Source organism: Culex pipiens, chromosome 2 (assembly GCF_016801865.2).
Source record: "Culex pipiens pallens isolate TS chromosome 2, TS_CPP_V2, whole genome shotgun sequence".
NCBI lineage: Eukaryota > Metazoa > Arthropoda > Insecta > Diptera > Culicidae > Culex > Culex pipiens.
This window is the reverse complement of record NC_068938.1, coordinates 116,022,839-116,042,063: the sequence shown is the minus strand read 5'-3', so window position 1 is coordinate 116,042,063 and position 19,225 is coordinate 116,022,839. Positions and strand designations below refer to the sequence as shown.

The 19,225-nt window shown below is 43.3% G+C and overlaps 2 protein-coding genes across 4 annotated transcripts in view; one reads left to right on the top strand and one right to left on the bottom strand.

The window, feature by feature from the left end:
• Positions 1-1,082: 1,082 nt before the first annotated feature.
• The window catches only part of LOC120425454 (uncharacterized), a 60,269-nt gene continuing 42,126 nt past the window's right edge, over positions 1,083-19,225 (bottom strand). For all 3 annotated transcript variants that reach the window (XM_039589987.2, XM_039589988.2, XM_039589986.2), the window contains exons 2-10: positions 15,292-16,320; positions 9,079-9,660; positions 8,686-8,813; positions 4,101-8,623; positions 3,830-4,035; positions 2,933-3,217; positions 2,592-2,866; positions 2,425-2,527; positions 1,083-2,359 (exon numbers count right to left, since the gene is read on the bottom strand). In XM_039589987.2, the coding sequence (XP_039445921.1) occupies positions 2,173-2,359; positions 2,425-2,527; positions 2,592-2,866; positions 2,933-3,217; positions 3,830-4,035; positions 4,101-8,623; positions 8,686-8,813; positions 9,079-9,660; positions 15,292-15,566 (6,564 nt within the window). In that variant the 5' untranslated portion in view covers positions 15,567-16,320 and the 3' untranslated portion in view covers positions 1,083-2,172. The remainder of the gene's footprint in view (positions 2,360-2,424; positions 2,528-2,591; positions 2,867-2,932; positions 3,218-3,829; positions 4,036-4,100; positions 8,624-8,685; positions 8,814-9,078; positions 9,661-15,291; positions 16,321-19,225) is intronic.
• On the top strand, positions 3,225-19,105 carry LOC120425455 (uncharacterized). The gene is made up of 2 exons (XM_039589989.1): positions 3,225-3,649; positions 18,881-19,105. The coding sequence occupies exons 1-2, from the start codon at positions 3,396-3,398 to the stop codon at positions 19,029-19,031; spliced, it is 405 nt and encodes a 134-aa protein (XP_039445923.1). The 5' UTR covers positions 3,225-3,395; the 3' UTR covers positions 19,032-19,105.

Here is a 19,225-nt window from a genome sequence, read left to right as displayed (position 1 = left end):
TCTCTTGTATACGCACTTGGCAAGGAACCGGTCAAGAAAAAATTAAATGGGCAGAAGCAGTAAGCAAGAGAAGGTGAAGAAAATCCCCAAGAAATCGTTCCCTCTCTTTTGTTCTGCTGTTCGTTAAGCCATTTCTTGACCCCTTTTCTTGGAAGGTGCACATTGGCCCTAAAAAAGAATATTTTTGGTGTAAAATTGTTGCGATATTTTCCAATGCCTTCAAAATGTCAGAGACAATACATCTGGAGTTTTTTTTTTGTTTTGAAAAGGTACAATAAACCGAATTTTCAGTTTTTACTTTTTGGCTGTTTTTTTAAAACCCCTGACTCAAGGCGGTTTCAAAAACTGAAACATCCAAAAAGCAAAAAACTGGAAATTTGGTTTATTGGACCTTTTCATAAAAAAAAACTCCAGACATGTTGTGAGGTTGTGATATTACGCTCGGGTAAGTAATCAACGAGACCGATAATTTTAGTGATACTTTTATTTTATTGTAATATGTAAGTTACTTCTTTGACGACTTTTCTTTTATTTCACTTTTTTTATTAACTTTTACAATACCTGAGATAAACTTACATCCCAACAGAAAAACGAAAGTGAAGGTGAGAGATACGAGAGAGTACTGAAATCATATATTTAAATAAAAACGTAATCGTTTTTAAAGCAATAGTACACAGGTAAGGTCAGAGTAAAGTTGGTATGCATTTCGGTTTTTCTTTTGTTGCTGCTTTGAAGATTGTTTCAAGTTTTCCTCTTGTGTCATTCTCTCTGTTGCAGTATTCTTATTTGGCTTTGTAAGTTTCCTTTAGTGTTACGCTCACTGTGCAATCAGTGTGTGCTATTTTGGAGTATATCAACTGATAGTTTTTTGCGGGTTTCTTTCTTGTCTCCTTGATTAGTTATGTTTCCTATTATATTATAATATTTTTTATTGTGTTATCATTTAGTTTATAATCGTTATCAGTTGTGTTTGATTAGTTTGTTTGTTTTGGCAGTAAATATTTGTTTTGCATTTTATGTTCGCGCGTAAGGTGAAATATGCAGCGGCTCCAGGCAGAACTCTTCTCGCCAGCATAGAACAATTTCTCAACAGGTTTGCGTGTGTGTTTTTATAATATTTGTTTTGTTTTTTTTTCTACTAGGCTGCTATCTCTTGCATGCAGGTATTTATGTTTTAATTACCGACGCTATTTTGCTTGTTTAATCAAATAGGAATTCTGCTCGCGATATTTTGTTTAACTTTATCGGTACTGAGCTCTGCGCAGACTGATTCAAAACTTATGCTATAAATTTTACTAAGTATAAATTTAAATAGATGAGGTATTCAACTAAACTGGTGAAATTATACTAAGGATTAGTCTGTCATTCAATCGAACTGAAATCTAAGTCAATCGTGTTTGTTCGGCACAGATATGGTGGCACAAGTTTTACTGTTTTTTTTTTTTGAATTGGGAACGAAAAGATACTTGAAACGCAATTCGTGTACCCTGCAGCTGCGCGGCAATCGGCTCAAATTTCGGTAATTATTCGCTAAACAAATGAATCAGTTCTTCTGCCCACTTTTCGACTCGAATTCAAAGCAAGATGCTCGAAGATCATGCGCATCTTTTTTTAAATTTATTTTGTAAGCTATTTATCTCGATATTAATTTCCTATATATTAATTAGATAAATTAGATTCCATTATTTTATTTTATTAAAAATGGAAGTCATGTTCTAAGCTTATTTGTCTACTCTACAAGTCACTATCATAGTATTGATTTACACCGTGAGGCAATTCTCACTTTTCCGCCAAAATAAAACCTTCGCCTGTTCAACTGAAAATGCGTTAACGAGTGTTGCACGTCGAGAGAATTTTGCTACGCAAATAATCATCACTCAAAGGTGGTGAACCAAAGGTTGTATAACAATCAGGTATTTGTCAAGAAAGAATAATATTGAAACGATTAACAAATAAACGTGAATAAACAAAGTTGGAAGAACGTCTTTACGAATTGTAATACTGCTTTTCATTTCCTAAACGAAATCAAAGATCGGAAATAATAATAAAAAAAACTAAGCCCATTTCAACTGAAATGAATACCTACTTGCATTATAATTTGTTATTCTAGCTATGAATAGTTTCAAAAGTGTCTTCTTCATTCTTTTGTTTTAGCAGTCGAAGTCATTGTCATTAGACAAACTGGAACCGCTGGCGCACCTGGCGCACCAGCTTCTTTTTGCCCTTGTACGCGATGGTAATGTTCTCGATCAGGCGCGAAAAGTGGGCCGGACCGTCCCGGGCCAGCATGAACGTGTCCCGCGCCTTGCTAAGAAAGTCGATAAAGTCGCTGTAGTGGCGCGGCGAAATGTGCGAAAGTCTGGAACAGGGGGTGAGAAAACGTTTAGTACAGTTGGCACCCCACGCTGAAACGCGCGATCTTACCTGGAGTGGGTTGTGTTGACGTAGGCAGAGACAGCGGCCTCAAGCAGTTGATTCAGCGGTTCGCGATCGTAGCTCAGCTTCATACACTGGCGCATGTTGTTGCCTATGAGAAAAAAAAATGATTTTAAATATAAAATCACGACAATTCTCCACGACCAATCACGTACCTCTGCCATGGGCGTTAAAGTTGTGCATGCCGTGCGTCGGAACGCTACAGCGGCGCAGAATGTCCGACAGCACGGTGGCACACTGGACGTTCTTGATCACCAGCGGAATCATCTTGGACAGTTCGGCCTTGCCGAGCGAGTGCGACAGCGCACAGGCCCAGTGGATGTCGTTGATGGCCGGATGGGTGTCCTGGTTGTACTGCAGCTGGACGTTCTTCATGGCGAGCATCGCCAGGTTGTACGCCCGCGACGGGTAGCCTCGGTGTTCCATGTATCTGTGGGAGCAAAAAACATACGGTAAGATCCGCGTGACGCCAACTCCCTCCTCGGGCAAAACTTACCGTGCGATCGTAAACAGCTGACTCGAAGTCATGATATGTGTCGCGGCGTCAATCACAATGTGGTACGCCGTCTCGAAGGCCATCGCGTCGTTTTCGCACAGCGTGAGCGCATTCAACGCGCAGTTGGGCGGATCCTTGGTGGCGCACTGCAGGGCCAGCGTTCGCGCACAGTTCGACAGCTCGTCCTGCTGGCGGAAGTTCAGATTCAGGCGCATGATCGTCGAGTGTGACATGATGGTGGTCGCGACCGGACCGGTGGCCTCCGTTGGCGTGAAGAGGTGGTACCTGCGCAAAGGAGGGACAAAATCGCGTTGAAATCATTTAGTGTGTACCCGATTTTGCGTAGTATTTAAGCAAATCAGTCTCGATCCTCAGCATGAAAGAAGCGTAGCGTGCCTTGAAGTGTGTGACGGATGGAGGTGGAGGAGTTTTCATGCCATATCCGTGAATCGGAAGCGAAAAAATGATCGTTGAGGTCACCGGAGCTGTGGTCCGAGAAGGAAAAGTGGAGCAGAATCTGCCCAACCACAACAAGTTCAGTCAGCTAGCGGAAAACAAAAACAACAACAATGCCAGCCCAGCAGGAGTAGTAAACAAAAGCAACCAGCTGGTGGTGAAGAACACCACGGACACAACGGCTTTTTACAAGCTCTTGAAGATAGTGGACGGATGTAACTTTGGTCGCCGATTCCCGAGTTATCCCGAGTCGGAACCAAGGTATGTATCCAACTTTAGTGTCCAAGGTTTTCACAATTTGCAAGCGCACTTGAAAAAGTTCAAAGTGGAATTCTACACCCAAGGACAAAGACTGGGTCGTTGTTCGCGGTTTTCCCCTACTGGAATTTTGTCTCCCGATCTAGTTTCACTCATGAGGAAAAAAAATCTCGATCAACTTACCAATTCTGCATGATCGACATGAGGGCCTCGAGACCGACGTGGGACGCGCACGTAACCAGCCAGCGGACCATCTCGCGGCGGCGCCAGTTCAGGCAGGTCAGCGTCATGCGCATAACCTGAAGACCCAGCTCGAACGCGACCCCGAGCAGCGTTTGGCTGCGGGGGCCGTTCTCCGGCGTGGCAAATCGGAACGCGTCCTGGGCCAACTGAAAAGAGAGAAAAAAAGGAGCCTGTTAGAACGCGGTTCCGGCCACTCAAGCGATCAAGTTACCTTGAACAAATGCGACGAGCTGTGGATGTTGCGACGGGCGTTTTCCAGCACGGCAGACAGCCGCTTGGTATCGCCCTTGGCCGCACTCATCATTGTCGAGCTGAGCGAGCACTGTTGCGTCTCCAGGTGACCGAGTGTCCACCAACGAGGGTACGGCGACTGCATAAAGTTGTTGTGCTGCATCTCGATCCCGTTGATCGAACCCTCGTTCACGTTTTCCAGGATGGGGAATCTCATCGCGCGTAGACCGATGTTGAACGCCAGATCTGGATACTGGTTGAGCAGCGATGCGAACAGGAACCGTGCCAACGTGTGCATCGGAACGGACTCTGGATGAATCATCTCACCCAGGCCGCTGGTAGGACCACCCTCCAACAGTTGTATGCTGAGACTCTTCAGCACGTCGATCAACATCTGATCAAGATCAATATTTCTCAGTCGTGAAATGAGCTGATCCTGCTGTTTGCAAACGACGTGCTGCGCGTACAGACCATGGGGCATAATCCGCTGCTTGCTGAGGGCAAGAATGGCCGCCTCGAAGGCCAGTGTCAAGTACGTTTCGTAGCGATCCTTGCTGCCGGGCACCGGAATGTGACGATACTTGGGCGGAATAATGTTCACATCTTCCGGTGCTGCCGCATTGCCTTGGCCGTTGGCACCGATTTCATACGCCATCCGGCTCATTTCGTTGACCATCGCCTCCGGCATGATGCACGCCTCGGTCAGACAGTCAAAGATGCAGGCGATCGCGTCCAGCGGGAACTCCACCTCGCAGCCGACACTGCAGTCGATACACTTGGACAGACAGTTTGGCTTGCGGTTGATCTTGATCGGATCCAGCAGGGAAGTGACTTTGGTCGCTCCGTAGCTGCCGCTCGAGCTTGCTTTGGACTTTGAAGATCCACTGCTGCTGCTGCTACCGCCAGCTTCACCACACTTCTTGTGCAGGGCACATTCCGGTTGGTGTACCTTCACGGCGGCCAAGCTGCCAAAGGACGGTCCCGCTGAAGCTTCGCGACTAGACGACGACGAAGAAGAAGAAGGTTTGGCCTTCGATGAGCACCCGTTCATGTCGCACTCCTGGTATACCGGAGGAGGTCGATCGTACGGTTTGGCAACGCACCGGGATGTGCTTGGACCGGGCATCGGTCCTGGCATGGGGCCGCCGTACATGGGACCACCGTACATCGGGCCGTGGTGACCTCCCGGGTGTATGCCGCAGTTGCATGGCCCTGGTAGTTGGGGCTGTGGTGGCGGTGGCATAAACTGGGACGATGAAGACGAAGAGGAGGAGGAAGATGATTGCGGTGCGGACGATGGACCGGCTGCCGACGACGAGGGGCCTCGGGAAGCTTGGATCTTGCAGCACATGTTCTTGATGCAGCACTGATTTTTATCGTGCTGAGCGCACGACGGAATTGGCGGCCTCGGCATGGCTTCTTGGGGATGGAACGGTGCCAGAGGTGGTGGTGGAGGAGGAGCTGGATGCGCGGACGAGCTTCCTGGGACCGCCGGTGGCGGTACAGGTTGCGATGACGGTCCTGCCGTGTCGTCTTTATGTACAGGACAGTTGCATTTGGGGCCCATCGGGGGCGGAGGAGGATGCTCGGCTCCGGGCATAACCGCTGGTGGCGGCGGAACGGCACCGTGGTTTGGCATATGCATATGGTGATGTGGCCCCGCCGGTGGCGGAGGCCCAATCAGTGGTGGCACATTTGGAGGCTGATGGCCGTGACCGTGACCGTGGTGGTGATGGTGCATGTGGTGTTGAGGCGGGGGCATGTTGAACTTCATGTAGCGATAATCGCGACTACAGTGCGGCTGCGGGTTTCGGAACATTTCCGCTGGCGGCGGAATGAATGGGTTGCACTTGGACGAGTGACAAATCATCCCGTTCCGGCTACTGCTGCTGCGGATCATGCTGTTGTAATAGTTGTGCTTCGATGAAGATGAGCTTGAACCAACCGACTCGTAATAGCATTTGATCTGTAGACATTTGGAGCAGTCTTTTTTCATTTGAGGATGCTGCTGGAACTGTTGCTGGTGTGGCGGCACCGGAGGAGGCGGGGGCGGCGGAGGTTGCATGTGACTTTGGTGTGCCGGGCATTGACAGCTTACTTTGCTGGAGGAACTTGAGGACGAGGACGACGACGAAGAGGGTCCTGGAACGGGAGGAGGAGGCATCTCTCCCTTCCGGGACGAAGACGATGAAGAAGAGGAGGAGGACGCCGACGATGAACTGGAAGGAAATTGTTGCGGCGGTTCCACAGGCTTGCTGGGGCCTGGACAGCTGCATACTGGTTCCGGGACAGGCTTAACCTCTGGGATCTTTGGTTTGTGGCGATGCCAAAGTGTTTGAGCATCACGCTGGATTTCACGCATGGTGCGAACCACGCTTACGGATAGCCGCAGGGCGGCCTCGATGTGGCCATGAGAGCGAAGCGAATCGATCCGGGCCGCGGTCATCGATATCTGTTCGTGCCACAGCGGTTGACCGAGCGTGTTGAAGTTCGTTTTTGAGCTTGGACTGTTGCTAGTTGACTTGCTAGATCCGGCTATTTGCACCGAGTTTTGACTGAGCAGTGAATAGCTTTCCGATTCTAGGATGAACTTCAAGTGGTCATTATCCCAGGTCATGCTGACGGCGTCCAATGCTTTGTGGAAAATTGTCCGAGGAGTTTTGTTCACGTTCTTGCCGAGCCAGTTTCCGTTGTTCAGCTTTAATCGTTTGCAAGGTCGTGCGTTGTTTTCAGCATTGTTGCGTTCGTTGGCCAGTGCCGCCTGCGGTCTTTTATTGTTGCCATACCCCGCTGCTGCCGCCCGCGATGGACCCGGTTGGGGCTCTTCGGCGTCGTTTTGGTTGACTTTGTTTTGGTCCTCTTCCCGAGGAACTTCCTTATCTTCGTTCGCTTGACTAGACTGGGCCGAATCTTCCGGTTTTTGTAACTTATCTTCACTGCTGCTGCTGCCACCGCTGCACGCGCCTGGTTCATTGTTGCTACTGCAAGAAGCAATCAGACTATCGCTATCACTATGGCATTTACAGTCGTCTGCGGGCACGGGCACCGAAATTTCCGCCACCGGCTTAGAGGCCAACGAGATTCTTCCCAACCCAGACGGTCCCGGTACGGCAAGGTCTTCAAACGAGTTCAGCACGCTGCCGTCCTTTCGCAAAATATCACAGGTCTTGTTGTCTACCTTATCCTCAGCGTCACCGCCCAGTTCCACGGGTCCCTCGTGAACCAGGTCGAGTTCGTTCTCCTTCAACGGTTCGCAGCCTTGGTTGGCGTCTTCCGTCACCATGAAATTGGACGCTTCGCAGTCGAAAAACTTGCTGGGTTTGAGCTCGTCGAAGAACACGGGTCGATTGCAGCCGCACTTTTCTGCCCCGCAAATGCAGGGGTTTTTGCTGCCACTGTTGAGTCCACTCGGACCGGCCATCGCTGCGTCATTGTCGACGTCCATCGATTCCCGCGAGCTGTCGTCGTTTTCCGGAAGTATCGGATTAAGGCGACTGTTTTCATTCAGCAAGTTCAGGTTGATGTAATCGTTTTCCTCGGGCTTGCCCGCTTCGCCGTTCACACCAAAGTTGATGTCCTGCAGGATGTTGGCAACGTCAACGTCAACGTTACGGTTCTGTTCGTCCGGGGCGTTTGCCGCATCGGCGCGGTCATTTTCACCGTTTTCCGGCTCATTCGCTTCTTCCATGTCCTCGTCAGAGTCCGAATCCGACTCGGAACTATCGTAGTTCTCATTTTGGCCGTTGTTGTGACCCTCCTGAGGCGGTCCGTTAAAGTGTTGATCATTGTAGTTTCTGCGGTATTGATCGTTTGCGTTGGCATTGTTCTGGTTGTAGTACATCATGTTCCGCAGGTTGTTTTCTCGGAAGAAACGGTTACGATCTCGCTCCCGCTCACGGTTCGAACGCTCCCGAATGCTCTCCCGTGTAGAGGTACGCAAGTCTGGATCTTCTTGGGGACAAACATCGCTTTTGGACCACTTTTCCAGCAGGGCCTTCCAGTGCAGTCGTTCTATCTGGGTTGATTTTGGGTTAAGCACGATGCAAACCCAAAGCGCTCCCAGCTGGTCCCATAGCTGTCGGCACTTTTCCGTCATCGGAGTTCCGTGGTTTTTCCACAGAACCAACCGGGGATCGTTTAGGAACTGTTCCGTGATGAGCGTTAGCATCCGCGCTCCGTTCGAGTCCTGGGCGCGCAACATTTCGCGCACCTTTCCAAAAAGGGAGTTCAAGTGCTTGCTGCTGTAATAGTAACTGCCCTGGCCGAGGTAGGTCTTGACCGCTTCGCACACCTGCGACTCGTCCAGATGCCACGAGTGATCGTCGTCTTTGGAAGCTCCGGCCGTCGGATCCGGTGCCCCGCAGATCGAGTTGATTTCCGACCTTTGCTGCAGGATTTCATCCGCTAGGCGCTGAGCCGTCGGCAGGACTTCGGTGTGATGTTCGGAGATCAAGTATTGGATAAACTTTTGCAACTGTTGGCGGTTCATTTGTAGTAATGTTTCTAAAAGTAAGCAAAGTGTGATAAGACCTCTGTCTCTATCGAATCCAACGAGCATAACATACCTGATATAGGAACTCTTAGTTTAACGGTTTCGGCGTTTCGTATCCTGTACAGAGCTAACGCAACGACATGATGGCACCAGAAGATGTCCTTGGTATCACAGCTGCACGTGACCGATGTAATTTTACATCTGCAAAATTCGATTAAATTACTGCCATGTCTATGTAAATATTCTCTTGTTACAGCCTACACCACACCAAACCCCATGCGGGTTGCACCGGTATCCGATGACAAAAAAAAACCCCCGAGGCTCCCCAAACCACGGCCATCAGGTCCACACACTCAATCACTCATTCTCATCCGTCCGTTCTCGTTTACTCGTTTTTTTTCATTTATTCTTTCGGGAAGGGGGGGCGCTCATACATAAAAACGCACACACAAACACGCACACTCACCTATCGAAGCTGACTGACACTTTGAATTTTTTGTTCTCTTCCATGTGGCCCGCACCCGAGCCTGAAGATGACGAGGTTGAAATATTGTTAAATCCATCACGATCAATATTCGGATTATTGTTGTATTGTGGTGGTACTGGTTGGGCAATCCCGGGTGGGGGCGGAATTACCACCGCCATCGCGCCCGCTGCCATCGGTGGACCACCCGGGGGACCACCGGGCGGCGGTGGCAATGGGGCCGCCTGGTGCAATGGTGGGGGCGTCAAAGGGCGATGGTTGTGCGGATTATGATGATGATTATTGTTTCCGATGTAGTTGTTATGCGGGTGGTGGTGGTGATTGTTGTTGACGTTGACGTTGGCGTACGGATGGTACGGCAGGTCATTACGGCCACCGGATGGGACGTTTGACGACGACGACGACGACGAGTGTCGGTGGTTGTGATTTGGCGGGTAGGACCACACGACGCCGCTGAGGTGGAAACCAACCTGCAGAACGTCCTCGACGCAACCGGACTCGACCAGCTTGAGGCCAGCGCAGAAGCTCAGACTTTGCGGTTCGACGGAGTTTATCGATGAGACCCTGTGAAAAAAAAAATTCAAACCATATTTAATTACAAAATTTACAATGCAGACACTAAGTCTGAACTCTCTAACGACGGTACGTTATTTATTTTTTCAATTTCAATTTGGTTTTATTTGTGAATAATCAAGTTACAGTGAGTTCATTTAGGTACAAAACAGAGGTTTGATGTTCCTTTCAGCTGTGTTTTACATCGTAATTCAATCGAAAAATTATTACTTATAACTATGGAATAGACAACGGTACGTTATTTAATTATCGCAATTTATTAAAAAAAAGTTTAATAAAAGTTTACTGCAGTTTAGTGTTTTTGCTAATAGAAAACTATTTTAATATTTCACTAATTTTTTTACATTTTTTTTACTATAATTTTTTTTGCTTCAAACAAACATACATTTATCACACATATTCAGAACAGTTTTCAGATCGGCCAATGTCCAAAAAAATCATAGAAAATCGATAATTGAACATAATGATCTGTTTTTACCTTCATGTGAAAGCTTTTTTGTGATCTTTCGATTGATGTATCAGCCAACTATATTTTTTTGCAGTTTTTTTTTGTTTTAAATGTAGAAAAACGTGTTTCCCAATTAGACTGTGATATTAGTCGTTTGGATTTCCGCATCGGCAGCCGACACTGAACAATATTTCAGTGAAATTTAAGTTCCTGAAGGTGCATTGGACCATCCTTTAATACATTGAGTCTCAATTTCAACAAAAGTGGATAATCGTACGAGGTTAAATTTAGTCTGGCCAGTAAAATCGATAAAATCAAATGGTGAGCTAGTGAGCTAGTTGTGCGACCACACAAAGAGTTTAAAATGGATTTTTAAATCCATTTTGAAAAATTAACCTCGCGGTCCTTCATAACTTAAAGGTATAGCTAGATAGCTCTTTCCAAGGGGACCATAGTAGAGAGCCTATATGGAGAGGCGAAAAAAAGTTGTCAGAAATTATTTTTACAAAAAAAATAAAAAAAAAATGCATAGAGCTTTAGGACCCTATTGCATGTTAATTCGAATTCAAAATCAAAATCAAACCATCCACATTAACGACCCCCGGGTCTTTTGTGGTCTCTATTGCAAGTTTCTGCTCGAACCTAGGAGTCCCAAGGCTTGAATGGGGAGAGCACCCAAACCTCTTTCTACTCCAAGGAACCTTCCACCCCAGTGTTTGAACTGACGACCTTCGGACTGCGAGTGCAACCGCCGCCAGCTATTCCACCGGAGTAGGCTTGGTTTGGTGTGTTGTTTGTACTTATGGCATGGAGACGACTCCTACACCTGGAATGACTTAACGGCCTAACAACCAAGGCCGGGACTGCCATTTTACTTCCTCATCCGATGGAAGGTTGCAGCAGATGGGAATCGAACCCAGAATCATCCGCTTACAAAGCGGACAGCGTAACCATTCGGCCACGCGCTGCCATTCGAATTGAGCCCTTTTTAAAGTCGTAATCTTGAAATCCTAAAATATTTTTTTTAAATGGTTGAAAAAATTTCATACGGGATTCATTTTTAACATTTAAAATCGGATCAATAGTTTCTAAGATAACATCGAATGAATACAGAGGGCCGAATTGGTGGCACATAAAATTATCAACAATTTTCAAAAAAATGGAACCTAAAAATGGCATTTATTCGAAAACATTTTATCAAACATTTAGGAAAGTACTTTTAAATTCCGAAATTCGAATCTATGTAATTTTCCCGAAACCCACATTCCCGAAAAGACATTTCCCCGAATGCCACATCTCCGAAAAGACACTTTCCCGAAATGTCATTTACCCGGAAATCATTTCCCCGAACAATCCATTTCCCCGAAAGGCCACATCCCCGAATGGCGACTTCCCCTAAAAACCATTTTCCCGAATGGCCACATCCCCTAATTTTCCACATCCCTGAAAATCATTTTCCCGAATGACCATATCCCCGAACGGCCATTTCCCCGAACGCCACTTCCCCGAACCCAGTCAGGCGGACATGCCCTTTGCCCAGAACCGCGGGGAAGTAACGATCGATGAAGTATCATGCACAATTAAACGTTCAAATGTTTTTTTGAGCATTTTATTCCAGCTTCACTTAAATTTTGTATATTTTCCAAGTTTGCGGAGTTAAAGAATTTGAACTCCGGATTCTGAGATTTAGTTACTCCAACTGCATTTCAAAAAGAACTGACTCCACCAAATCCAACGAAGCATTCATGAGAACATCTTGAGCGGAGTACACATTTATAATGAACAAATCTAAATGGCAGCGTGCCGCTTAATACCGTTTTCCTATTTTTCACAATGCCTCATCTTTTGACCTACACAGAAACCCAAAATTCGATTTCAGTCCTGAGATATTCAATAAAAACCGACTTGACACACCCGTAAAAATGATGTGAGTGCGACAACTGGCCAAAGGGATTTCAGGTCAGAATGCGTTTGACACAAGTAAGAGCTCGACTGCCGTAAACATTTGACTATCCACACACCACTTGGACAATCGCCATACGCCTCCACCCCAAAAGTGTCCACGTGGTTTATGGATGGTCCCTAATTATAGCTCGGGACCTCGGCAACCAAATTTAACCAAAGTTCAGGACAAAGCACATATTGGTCAATCAAACAAATCGTGTTTGTTATTGTTTTCATTGCGTACTCTATTTTTCGTTTATTCAAGGTCAAAGATTAAAACGTGTTTTTTCTCGGAACGTAAAAAAACGACAAACGACAAGATAGCAAGACAGCGTCGATTTGATACATTGATCATTTCGCAAAAAAATACATTTTGTTGAAAATCAAAATACAGTCCGGAATCCTTATCACGTGGATACCATTTTTTTATAAATTGTCCTTTGCTGATAATTGCCCATACAAAAAAAATCTTTTTTTATGGAACGTGGATGATGTCAATACCCCGCACTTCTTCAAGCGTCCGCGTGTTTTATAAATGGCCTTCGACGGTTATTTGTTTTTTTTTTATATATTTGAAAACACACGTTGGAGAATTTCAGGGTGACCACTCAAATCCCATTTTCAAATTCCCGACTTTTTCCCGACTTTTTTTCCAGACTTTTCCAGAATGCTCAAATAATACGCATTTCTTATCTAAAGAATGATTTCAAACAAAAAACTTTCTAAAAGAAAAGTCAATGCTAGCCACAAAAAAAATGAATTTAAAAATAATTCAAATAAAGGCATTTTTTATAAATACACAAACTAAACAAATTTAAAAAAAACTTCAAAAATGGAATATGATTATTATGATTCAGAGTAGAAACACAAACAATTAGTCTTTTAAAAAAAATCGAAAGTTCAACAATACTTATAACTTCCTTGTAATTTTTTTAAATTAGCAAAAGTATAGTTTTTGATACTCCGTTTCATCTGGAAATAACAAAAGGTCAAAGATAACTGAACTTAAAATTTCGTTACTATTTTTTTTAAATTTCACCATCATTTTAAATCAAAGAATGATAAAAACATAATTGCTGATATTATTCATTCAAAGGATTTAGAAAAATGTCAAGGAATTTATAAAAAAATGTTTTTGCCAAGTTCCCTTTTTAATTTTGTAATTTTTGATATATTTTTATCAATTTTACTTTATATAGTGGTATTTACAGTATTTAACTGTTTTATTTGTTCAATGAACATTCAGTTTGATATGATTTTATGTTTTACCACTTATTTCAAGCAAAATGTTTGAAGAGACAATTTTTTTTAACGGTTTCGCAATAACTCTAACTTTCGTGGATTATTTTTTTACAATTTCAAAATTTTGTACAATTTCAAAAAAATGTTTTCAAAACTTAAAAAATGTTTTCAAAACGTAAAAAAAGTTTTTAAATTTTGGATTTTATTTGATATTTAAATTTTCCGAAAAATGAAAATCAAGCTTTTTGTGTTACTTAATGAATTTAGTTAAACAATTAAAAATATTTACCAAAAAACCATGGCCAAAGTCAAGTTGGAATCTGTTTTCAAATATTCAATCTATGTGACAAAATGAAATAGAATCATAACTCTAAGCTGGCCAGGCTCTATTTTTATATTAGTTTATCATTAACTCAACCTCTTGTTTGATAAACAAAAATTAATAGAGATCATATTATTCATGAAAAATATTAGGAAGATCTGTGTCAAAGACTCCAATATTAATTAAGATTTTAAATGTTTTAAACAGCATTTCCATACTCAAATATATTGAAATAGTGAAAAGAACCTTAAATTTTAAGTAAGTTTCTAAAGTAGAATTGAGCGAATTCAATTTGAAAATTGCACAAAATATTACAAAATTATTCATGAGTTAAAAAAAAATGTTCAAGCAAGTATGCTTAGAATTCCCGACTTTTCCCGACTTTTTGACAAAAAATCATAAATTCCCCACTTTTTCCCGATTTTTGGCGGATTTTGGCGAATTCCCGACTTTTTCCCGACTTTCCCGATTTCCCGACTTGAGTGGCCACCCTGGAATTTTATATAAAGGTTTGTTAAATTATTAATATATAGTTTATCATTTAGGACAATTTAAATTTTTGGGGAAATAACCATTCGGGTATATGTAAATTCGGGAAAACGACAGTTCGGTAAAATGGTCATTCAGGTAAATGACATTCGGGGATATGGAATTTCCGGGAAAATGATTTTCGGGGACGTGGAATTTTCGGGAAAATGATTTTCGGGGAAGTGGCACTTTCGGGGTGATTCGGGGATAAGGGATAAAACCCTATTATAATAATAGCTCCAAAGCTGACATTTTTGGTCCACTCATATAAAAAAATGACAAATATCAGTGATAAAGTTTGTCATAATCGAACTTTTGTGATGAAATTGTAATTAGAAAATGGCTTATTTTTTCGTTGTACCTATTTTTACCGAATCATAATCCACAAACTTGCTGAAGACATCAAATAAATCAGAAAATTCTTTCTTAAGATTGTATGGAGAATCAACGATCTAGCATTCTAGATCGGTTATTTGAACCTAAGGAATCGCTGGTCAAAGTTCTATTTTAATCAAGAAATACAATGAAAAGTTGAATTGCGAAATTTGCGAAATTGCGATTTATTCATGTAGAACCATGAGAATAGCGCGAAGAGTTGAAAGGGAGCGTTCTTTTATTACGTAACGCAGTTGGGAGGGGGGGAGGGGTGTTAGCGTCTGTTACGAAAATTGGGGGAGGGGGGTGGGGAAATGTGTGATAAAAAATTATGTTACGTAACGCAAAATTTTCATATAAGCATTCATAAAAATTTGCAAAAAGTCCTAGTGTTACGCGTTACAGGCGGGGGGGGGGGATCGCTCATATGTTACGATTTTTTACGAAAGGGGGATCAAAAATCCCAAATTTCGCGTTACGTAATAAAAGAACGCTCCCAAAGCACTATTCTCCTATCTTTCGTTCATAACCAAAATTATTATTGAAGCACAAAACATTTAAAAATTTACTTAGTGTTCATAAATGTTGCGCTTACTAATGTCAAGCACTGAATTCTGGCAGAAATGCTCTTCCCGAACAAAACTAACATTTCCCAAATACCGCCTTCAATTTCAAGCACCTAGTACATAATCACTACAAGCTGACTTAGATTAAGTAGTCCGAGGCCATTCCGGTTATGTCTACGATCCTTTCTCAAACCTACCTCGACAGCGAGCTGTACATGCAGATGTCCTTCTCGTTGCGCGGAAACGACCAGTAGATGATCCTCCGCTGCACCGGTTCCGGTATTCGATCGTACCGCTCTTCGATCTTCTGAAACGGCTCATTCTGTGCCACCAGCCGCGCCGTAATGTCCAGCAAGCTGTCCGGCTGACGCATCGGCCCATTACTGCCCATCATTCTATTGCCACCTTGATTACGACTGCAGCCTGTACCGGCGCCTCCGGAACCACCAGCTGCCGACTCACAGCAGAGCATTTTCTTATTCCTTATTCCACAGCACACAGCTGCGGCTAATTAGATAATCCTTTCACGTTTGCACGAAAACTGAACGTAATTCCACAGAGAGCGAGGGAGTGTAGTTTAACATCCTGCCGCGGCCATCCTGCTACGGGGGGTGGTTCTGCCACTTCTTCTACTCTTCTTTGCAGGGGGGAAAAACTTTACACCGATTCTTCGACGAATGATGCGCGCGGGTTGTGTGTAATCCCTACATCTTTCGGCTGCTGCTGCTCGCGGAGAACTGCTGTTCCTCCGAGCTCCGATGGTTGTGGTGCTGGTTCATGTTCCGCACCGTCGTCGGCAGTCTCAGCCGAGAGAGCCAGAAGTTTTAAATTTCCTCCACACACAGGCAGGGGATTCGATTCGGGTGTTTTTACCGACCGTCAGCGTGGGTAATCGTCGTAGACTACAACCTAGAGGGCCAATGTGTTGTTTACCACCCCGGAACCCCCTGGGCAGGAATCGCCGGATCGCGATGGTAGTGGTGACACTCACCTCTCCTAATCTACCGAGAAAGCGTGAGAGGGAGAGAAGCTGTCCGATTCTCTCCTCAGAACTCTCTGCTGGTGGTGATGGCCACCACGGCACGACGGATGTGCTCCCGGAGAACCGTGCGTTGGTCTTGGTGTCCGTTTTATCCGAACATAGATGATTCAATTACAATGAATTTGTATTTTTAGTGAATAACCTGTTTGTCCATCAACGGCGCTGGCAGTGGCTGAGAGAGAGTCTGAAAAAAGAGAGAGAAGATGGAAATTAGTGACACAGCCTGCTTTGTATAATAAAAATATAAATTTACGGAAGAGAAGTAAAGAAAAAAAACAACACAAACGGCGCGCGCTCTCACAAAGGAAAGATGAATAAACCGGTAATTTGAGAGAGCGCAACGAGAGATGAAGCAAAAACGTGGAAGGGAACGAACCGGTCGGCGCCGTGTGCCAGAACGAGATGCAAGCAATAATAAAGAGCTACGAGAGATATAAACAAAATCAATTTATCACCGCACGTGAATTAAAATATAAAGTAGATAGACTTATACAAGGCGACGGGGCGAGGAGACGGTGGTGAGTGCCGACCCGAACGCCGCACAACAAAAAGAGAGAGTGAGGCAATTTGAATAATATGGATGTTATGTTTTATGAAAATTTATGATTTGATAAAAATAACAGGAAAAGATGACGCTGCTAGGCTAGCAGGCGGTGAGCAGGCACACACTTGCGGGTTGAGAAATACGATTCGAGCTACAGAAAATTTGAAACATTTTGTGTGAAGATTCTAGTCGAATTTGTTCGATCATTTTTTTCAGCTCGAGTCGTACAGTGAACCAAAGAGGCTCTGCCGAATAGGGGAAATACGACGAGTGCTAAAAAAATCGTGCAGTTTTTTTTTGCAGTTCCAAAAACACTTTTGAATTGAATTTTCAGTGAAATGTTTGTTTATTCGCTTTTTAATTGTATTAGGTCAACTTAAAAACCAAAACGATGTCAAAAAGTAATACTTGTTAGCACCCTACAAAGAAATTTTCAGCACCGTTATTATTGGTGCCGATAAGAAGCTCATTTTGTCACTAATGTTAATTTTTTTGTACAACGTTTAAACACACGCTCAAAAACCATTCCCGATCACTTTTTTTTTATTGTAATATAAAAAAATGTTTACACTTGATAATCCGAAGTTTCGACTTTGCTGAAAAAATTTCGTTCCTGGAACAAATCCTGTCATTTTTGCAGCTGTCTAAAGTTGAGGTACATTTTGGCCAAAAAAAACCTCTCGAAAAATCAACTTTTTAAATTTTTTGTTGGAATTGATCAAAAAGTACCCAAATGTTTGAAAATCTCTACATCAAACATTTTAGCATGTCGATACGATGCCATCGAACAAGAAACACTGTTGGATGACTTGTTTTTACCATATCTTTGTATTTGAGCATCATTTTAGTTTCATTTGACCCAATTTCACCCCTCTCCATTTTAGGTAGAGTCCATCAAATTACTCCATATTTTGGGAAAATGTTAGTAAACTATCTAAGAACAATTCTACGATAAAAGATTTTCGATGTTATTTGAATTGTTTTTGTTATTAAGAAATTACGAGAGATGTGTCGTTTTTTGACCCATAGTCACCCCCACTGACGGTATATTATAAACTTATTATTAACTTATTAAAAACTATGGTCCCCTTGGAAAGAGCTGTCAAGCAGGACAGTGAAGTAGGGGAAATATACCCATTTTAAGCACACTAAGCCGTTCGACCAATTCTCATCACTTTTGCCGTTTTCCGCTATTAAATCAACATTTTCAGATGTATCAACAATGATGAGTTGTTTGCTCACTTTTATTTGAGCTATTGATTACTTTGGAACAGTCAAAAACATTTTATTTAAGCTGTAATTCATGATCAAAGTGCTGATAGGCCGATAATAGAAATAGGCTGAGAAAGGGTATAGTTCCCCTAAGTTAAGAAAACAAATATTCAAAAATCCATTCCAAACCCTTTGTATTCGTACAAAGAGCGTCCAACCGTTCGGCCTTCTTGCACGCTATTTTGACACAGTAGTCTGTGTTTGGGAAGTCAATTCACCAACTTTTGGTGAATTGACTTCCACTCAAGAAAATTTTACTTTTGTTCTGCAACGTGCTTTCAAATATATGAATTTGAGTTTTGTTTCACTGCAAATATTATAAAGAGTTTTTTTTTATTCTGAGTTGCAAACCATTTAAGCAAACTTATTTAGGCCATTTCGCTGCTTCTAGCAAAGAAAGCTTGAGTGGCTGGAATAAATAATCTCGATATTCAGCATACGAAATCGGACCGCCATCTTTGATTACATATTCCCAGATCACTTCAGGGGTTACTCATCAAGGCTGTGAAATTGAGTCTTTTTGGAGAGCTGGAGTCGGTGTCACAAAATCGGCAGGAGCCAGATTTTGTCGCACTTTCACGAAATTAGAGCTAGTCGAGTATGAAGCATTTACAATTTTATGCATTGTGAATTTTTTTTTAGGTGAAATTGTAAAATTGTCTTGGTGAAATTGTTTTCTTTTAATGAAGACTTGTTGTGCAGTTCTGTAGACCAAATTACGTAATAAAATCATGATTATAGAAAAGTTTTATGAAGGTGGCAAAGGAAGTATTCATTTTTACATGGTTTTATTATAATTTTCAAAATCATATCATTTGACTCCCTATCCCGTTACCCTTTGAATAGCCCGGACATTAATAAATTATATCAAACTTTAAACAAGCTACAATATTCAAATGGATTTTTTCTTGTTTCACACACTCTCCAGGGACATCCAGCAACTGCTGCAGCTGCAAATTAAAGCTGCGCGCAATCCCGTTCGATTGCAACTGGGGGGTTGCAAATCGCAATTCAGTTCAGTTCCAAGTACCAAGTACAAAACGTGTTCGCCTACCACCGATCCGGTCCGGGCGCTATAAAGCTAGCCAGCTAGCAAACAAACGTGAATCGTATAAATAAATAAATCTTGCATATCCATAATTAACGAATCTAAATTTACCCGAATATAGCAGCATGGCAAACGACCATATCCATACGGACTCACACGGTCATAGGGACAGGCTGCTAAACCGACAACATATCGGTAGTATGGCTGCAACCTGCAACCTCCCAT

What these genes read in the sequence shown, in the direction of transcription:
- LOC120425455 (XM_039589989.1), top strand. Translation starts at nt 3,396, where the DNA reads ATGATCGTTGAGGTCACCGGAGCTGTGGTCCGAGAAGGAAAAGTGGAG. An exon ending in TATCCCGAGTCGGAACCAAG is followed by an intron (nt 3,650 to 18,880) that starts GTATGTATCCAA and finishes CACACTCTCCAG; the next exon opens with GGACATCCAGCAACTGCTGC.